The sequence below is a fragment of the Suncus etruscus genome, chromosome 4 (assembly GCF_024139225.1).
Source record: "Suncus etruscus isolate mSunEtr1 chromosome 4, mSunEtr1.pri.cur, whole genome shotgun sequence".
NCBI lineage: Eukaryota > Metazoa > Chordata > Mammalia > Eulipotyphla > Soricidae > Suncus > Suncus etruscus.
Window position 1 is genome coordinate 3,641,671 of NC_064851.1, and position 6,043 is coordinate 3,647,713.

Genomic DNA, 6,043 nt, shown 5'->3' on the forward strand with positions numbered 1-6,043 from the left:
AAAAAAAAACAAAAGAGTCAGTACAGCAGATGGCCCAAACTCCCACCAAAACAAAAAGGTCAGCTAATTCTGAGAAAACTAGGAAATGAAGCTATTATATAATTGAGCAACAAAATCAGATAAAGCATCAAGCTCATTGTTCCAGAACTACCTTGATTTTTTTTTTTTCCCAGAAGTGAAAACAAGTGGCTACTTCCCTTGAGAAATGCCATGAAAGCCTGACTCTCAGGGCTGGAGCTGAAGAGATTAAAGACAGTGGGTTAGGCTCTGGCCTTTGCACTTGGTTGATCTGGGTTTGGTCCCAGGTATGGTCTCCGCAAACACATAGGGTCTCCCCAAGCACCTCTAAAACAAACAAACAAACAAACAATAAATCAGTATATAAGTATAAATCAATCAAGTTTGTGTATATCAACAACATAGGAAAAGCACTTCCGGTTCTCCTCCCAGAAGTGAAGCTACTTTCGAGCGGTTCCGCCCGTAGAGGGGCGGGAACATCCGGGTCGTCTGTGCATCCATAAAAAATTTTTGTCTAGCAACAACGCCATAGGAAAGGCACTTCCGGTTCTTTTTCCAGAAGTGAAGCCTTTTCAGGGCGCTTCCGCCCGTAGAAGGGCGGAAACATCCGGGCTGCTTTGACGTAACGTACTTCCGCTTCCGGTCTCGCATGCGCGGTCGCATCTTTCTGCCTTTTTTTTTTTCCCTTCCGGCGTGAGGACTCGGAGCGCGGCGGGACGGGACGGGCCGGGCCGGGAGGCGCGGCGGAGCGCAGCCATGGTGAGCGCGCGGCGGGGCTGCGGGTCTCGCGGGGTGGGCGCGGGAGGCGATCCGGATGGCGACCCGGGCCTTGCGGGGCCTGGGGCGGCCTCTAGGGGCGGCCCGGTTGTGCCCCCGGGGTCCCACGTGCCGGCCGCGGGGGATGGGGTGCTCTGGCGCCGGAGATTCCGGGGTGCCTGTAGCTTTTGGGGAGGCACCCTGGGGGTGTCGGGATTCGAACCCCCGGCCTTGTGCCTGCAAGGCAAACGCCTGCCTCCGTGCTGCCCCTCCGGCCTTTAATGCATCTTGGAGTGGCATGCTGCGAACCCCAAAACTTGAAGACGCTTTCCTCCTGCATTTTGCAATTTATTTCTTTATTTGGGGGGGTCACATCTGGCTGTATTTAGGGGTTCCTTCTGGCTCTGCGCTCAGAAATGGCTCCTGGCAGACTCAAGTGGGGACCCTATGGGAGGCCGGGGATCGAACCCCCGGCCTTTGATGCATCTTGGAGTGGCATGCTGCGAACCCCAAAACTTGTTGAAGACGCTTTCCTCCTTCATTTTGCGATTTATTTATTTATTTATTGGCGGGGTCACATCTGGCTTTATTCAGGGGTTCCTCCTGGCTCTGCTTTCAAAAATCGCTCCTGGCAGACTCAAGTGGGGACCCTATGGGAGGTCGGGATTCGAACCCCTGTCCTTGTGCATGCAAGGCAAACGCCCTACACCTCCATGCTGTCTCTCCGGCCCTCTGGTTTCCTTTCGACCCTTGGTGCGGAGGGGAGAGTGGATGCCAAGCCACTGCTCCTGGGCTCACACCTGGTTGAACCTAGAATTGGGAGCTGGATGTCATCTTTTAGGGGTGCCGGGGAAAGTTTTTGAATGGGGCGAGGGCTTGGCTTGGGGTGAGCTTAAGAGCTTTTCTCTCCCTCCTAACTGGGAATCGCTGTAGCCGCTGGGTATTCAATGAAATGACTTCTAATGGCGTGTTGGGCCCTTGGGCGCCCAGTGAGCCAGCCCAGCGGTGTTTGCTCTAACAGACACTGAACGGTTCCCCCTGCCTCTTGTAAACTGGGAAGCTACTGAGCGAGTTAGACCTTTGAGCTGCCTGGCAGAGGGACTCCTCCCTCCACCTAACGGTGTCTCTCTTTCTCCTTAGAGACCTCCTAGGCATTAGATGTTATTTAAAGTTCAGAGTCCTCAGTTCCAGGCATGTATTGTTATTGAAAAGCCTGTTAGAAACTGCTGGCTTATATTGAAATCATACATGCTTATGAGGAGTGATTGGAATTAAAGGGGCGTTGGGCCCTTGCTTGCTAATTTGGGGACAAGTGTTGTGATTTCCCGCTAGCCATCCAAAGGATAAAGATTAAGAGGGAGGGGCTAGCGTGGTAGGACAGCATCTAGAGTACTTGACTTGCATTCAGCCAGCCCGGGGAACCCTGGCATCTAATATGGTCCTCTGAGCATTGACTAGGTTTGGCCCCAAAACCAAAGTGGGGGAGGGAAGAAACAGCAAATGTGACCAAAGAAAGGTGGTTTTGCCCCCCCCCCCTTTATGTTGTTTTGTTTTTGGGTCACACCTGGCATCGCTCAGGGGTTACTCCTGGCTTTGTGCTCAGAAATTGCTCCTGGCAGGCTCGGGGGACCATATTGGATACAGGGATTTGAACCACCGTCTTCTGCACGCAAGGCAGACAGACGCCTTACCTCCATGCAATCTCTCCGCCCCCATTGCCCCCCCCCTTTTTTTTTAGTGATGTCAGGAATGAAACCATGAACCTTACACATAGGGCAAATATGCTAACTGCTGAACTGTTAACTCTGACTCCCGAGGAAAGTTTTGATCCCAGAATATCCACACTTGAAGATTCTAAATGATCCAGTTAAAACACAAAGCAGGGACTGAGAGATAAGACAGCAAAGGGGCACTTGCTTTGCTTGCAGCCAACCCAGGTCAATCCCCAATACCCTCAGATGGCCTCCTGCACATTGCCAGGTGTGATCCCAAAAAAATCCCAATAGAAGTATTTATGGCTTGTCTGGGACTCTCAGTTCAGTTTGATGCTTTGATTTCCACCCCACAGACGGAAGCTGATGTGAATCCGAAGGCCTACCCCCTTGCAGACGCCCACCTTACTAAGAAGCTACTGGACCTCGTGCAGCAGTCCTGTAACTACAAGCAACTTCGGAAAGGAGCCAATGAGGGTAAGGCAGAGAGTGTCGGGGCAGGACAGTCCTGGCTGGGACCAATGAGAGGACTGAAGGGAAGCATCTCAGCGTGGGGTGCCAGGGTCTGGACTCAAGCAGGGTGGCTCTGGGGTCTGTGCTGTCTTCTGGTGCTCCAGCCTTAATGCCTCGCACAAGCCGAATACTGGCAATGGGCCCTCGGTTGGCCTGTGAGTGCTGGACTTGCATGGGTTTCCAGAAGCCACAATCATTGCAGTGGGCGGAAAAGCCCTGGTCTCTAGGTGCAGTGAGTTGAACGCAAACACACGATTTGTGTGTTGACAAAATCAATGCCTTGGTGGAGCAGGTGAGAAAGGTACTGAGGACAGGTGATCAGGGCTCCATCCCTTCACTTCCCACTGAGGGACAGAACTGCTCGCACTGGGGTTTGCCTACTTCTCTGGCACCCGCCCTGCCCAAACCTCACAACCTCTTTGGGCCCCATGTCCTCTTGCAGCCACCAAGACACTCAACAGAGGCATCTCAGAGTTCATTGTGATGGCGGCGGACGCCGAGCCCCTGGAGATCATCCTGCACCTCCCGCTGCTGTGTGAGGACAAGAACGTGCCCTACGTGTTCGTACGCTCCAAGCAGGCGCTGGGCAGGGCTTGCGGTGTGTCTCGGCCTGTCATCGCCTGCTCCGTGACAGTGAAGGAGGGCTCCCAGCTGAAGCAGCAGATCCAGTCCATTCAGCAGTCCATCGAGCGGCTGCTCGTGTGACCCGCACCTCCACACGCTTCCCCCACCCTGTTAGTATGTAGGGTTTCCATCTACTTTATTATAAAATATTGTTGTACACACTTCGGACTGTTGCAGTTTTGTATTTTCAGATTCTTCCTCCATGTCTTTTAGTCCCAAATGAATCAGTGACCCTGTCGAAAGGCAGAGCTGAAAACTACCTGGTGCCCTGGTGCAGACTTTGCACCAGCTACTGTGGCCCCATCCTATCCCTGTTGCAGTGAGAAGGGGGTCCCTTTTGCTTCCTTGGGAGAGGGTATGTGTGCTCCTTACATTCGGTATTTGACCCAGTGTTTCCAAGGGTTTCCCCTGCTCTGCTTTCCACGGTTCTGTTTCCTTGCCAACCAGCCATGCCTGAGGGAGACTAGCAGCAACATTCCAGAGACAGCTGTGGGATCCAGAGGTTTCCCCAAGAGGTGCATAGGGCACTTGACCTAGGTCTTAAAAGGAACCAGAAGTGGCGGGAGGAAAAGGGACCCAACTGGTTCTGAAATGAGGGTTTGGGGCAACTCAGACAACTGACCAAAAGCCACAGCAGAGAAGTGGAAGAGATGGACTCCAGAGAACTGTCTTGGTGAATGAGGTCTTAATAAAGGAAAACATTCAAATTTAAAAGATGATTCACTCAGAAATGGAAGAAATGCTTACTTTAGGACGGTTCTGTCATCTCAACCTTGCCTGGGGCCATAGAAAAGCCACCACCTCCCCCAGACCAGGCACGTCAACCTTGGCAAATTGTAATTGTCAGTTGCATTGGGGCCTGTTGGCACGGACTGTCTGGGAATGGGTCCATGCCCCCCAGTGTTCGCCAGCCTAGCATCTTCAGCCCTGAACTCCCCTGCAGTTTTCTATGGTGGGAATATTGGCAGATTCTGTCCTTTGTCCATTAGATATTCCCCCAGACCCCCATGGAGAGAACCACTATTGCAGAATTAAGGTTCCTAGGTGCTTGGCACCTACTTGAGGTTGTGGGAGTTTGTCTCACCACCACTCCCCAACCTGTCTAAAGCTGAGAACTCAATGCTTCAGTTTGAAATGTCTCCAAGGGAGAAGTACCTGGGCCTTGAAGATTTATTCAAAGTGCTCGATCACTGGCATCAGTGGTGCTGTGGGTTACCCCTGCAGTAGTCCTCACTCCAGCTAAGAATTCAACAGCAGGCTAAGAATTACCTGCAGTGGTCCTGGGACTCCTGAGCACTGCTTGGAGTATGCCAAAGAAAGACAAGACAAAAAGCACGAATCCACTCGAAAGGAAAGGTGAAAATAGGTTAAAACCAAAAGTGGCCAGAGAGCTGGCAGTTGAGCTAAGGCTTTGTGTGTAGGAGGCCCTTTGCTCAGACCCAACACCAAGCTTCCTGAGGAGCAGAACTACTAGAGCAGAAGCTCAGCAAATCAAGAGGAAATGACCCATCCTGCTGCTGAGGTGTTGTTCTAATCCTGAAGAGGCCCACAGATGCTGCAGGTAGGGTAGACACACTTTCCCTCTAATCTCCAAGTGGTTCTTCCAAAGCAGGTGCAGGGGCCAAGTAGAAGCTCCTCAGAACCTCTACATATGACCCCAGGCACTGAGCTTGGGTGTAGCTCAGCCCCAGCACCTCGGGTGAGGCCCCAAAACAAAAGCAGTTGCAGCAGAGCAGGAAAAGGATAAGGGGGTGGGGACCCACAGGGCCATCCCCAAATACCAGGACACGTTCTCTGGCGGGAGAGCTGCTGCCACAGCAGAGAGCCCAAGACCTTTTTTTTTTTTTTTTTTGGTTTTTGTTAAACTTTTGGGGGGGGGTCACACCCAGCAGCGCTCAGGGGTTCCTCCTGGCTCCACGCTTAGAAATCACTCCTGGCAGGCTCGGGGGACCATATGGGATGCCGGAATTTGAACCACCGACCTGCATGCAAGGCAAATGCCTTACCTCCATGCTATCTCTCCAGACCCCTTGTTTGGTTTTTGGGTCACACTTGGCAGCGCTCAGGGGTTAATCCTGGCTCTATGCTTAGAAATTGCTCCTGGCAGGCACAGGGGACCACTTGGAATTCGAATCATCGTCCTTCCACATGCAAGGCAAATACCCTACCTCCATGCTATCTCTCCGGCCCCAAGACCATTTTCTGTCCTTAGTCATATCTGCTCCCCATGACCTCTGTGGGTCCCAGAGGGAATAAAACTCAGTACATACCCTGGGTACAAGCTGGTCCCTTACCCATAAAGCACAGAAGATGCAGTCAGTTCTTTATTCAGACTTACAGTAAGGCACAGTGAGACTACCTTGTCTCTGTGGCAACAGAATCCAGTGAGCAGCCTGGATACAGTGTGGAAGGAACAGGAA

At 52.2% G+C, this 6,043-nt stretch overlaps 1 protein-coding gene across 1 annotated transcript; it reads left to right on the plus strand.

Moving 5' to 3' along the window:
• Positions 1 to 774: 774 nt before the first annotated feature.
• SNU13 (small nuclear ribonucleoprotein 13) lies at positions 775 to 3,785 on the plus strand. Its single transcript, XM_049772455.1, has 3 exons — positions 775 to 924; positions 2,843 to 2,963; positions 3,442 to 3,785. The coding sequence occupies exons 1-3, from the start codon at positions 775 to 777 to the stop codon at positions 3,702 to 3,704; spliced, it is 534 nt and encodes a 177-aa protein (XP_049628412.1). The 3' UTR covers positions 3,705 to 3,785.
• The last annotated feature ends 2,258 nt before the right edge of the window (positions 3,786 to 6,043 follow it).

Coding starts and splice junctions, on each gene's coding strand:
- SNU13 (XM_049772455.1), top strand. CDS start 775: ATGGTGAGCGCGCGGCGGGGCTGCGGGTCTCGCGGGGTGGGCGCGGGA. Junction 925..2,842: donor TGCCGGCCGCGGGGGATGGG/GTGCTCTGGCGC, acceptor TCCACCCCACAG/ACGGAAGCTGATGTGAATCC. Junction 2,964..3,441: donor TCGGAAAGGAGCCAATGAGG/GTAAGGCAGAGA, acceptor GTCCTCTTGCAG/CCACCAAGACACTCAACAGA.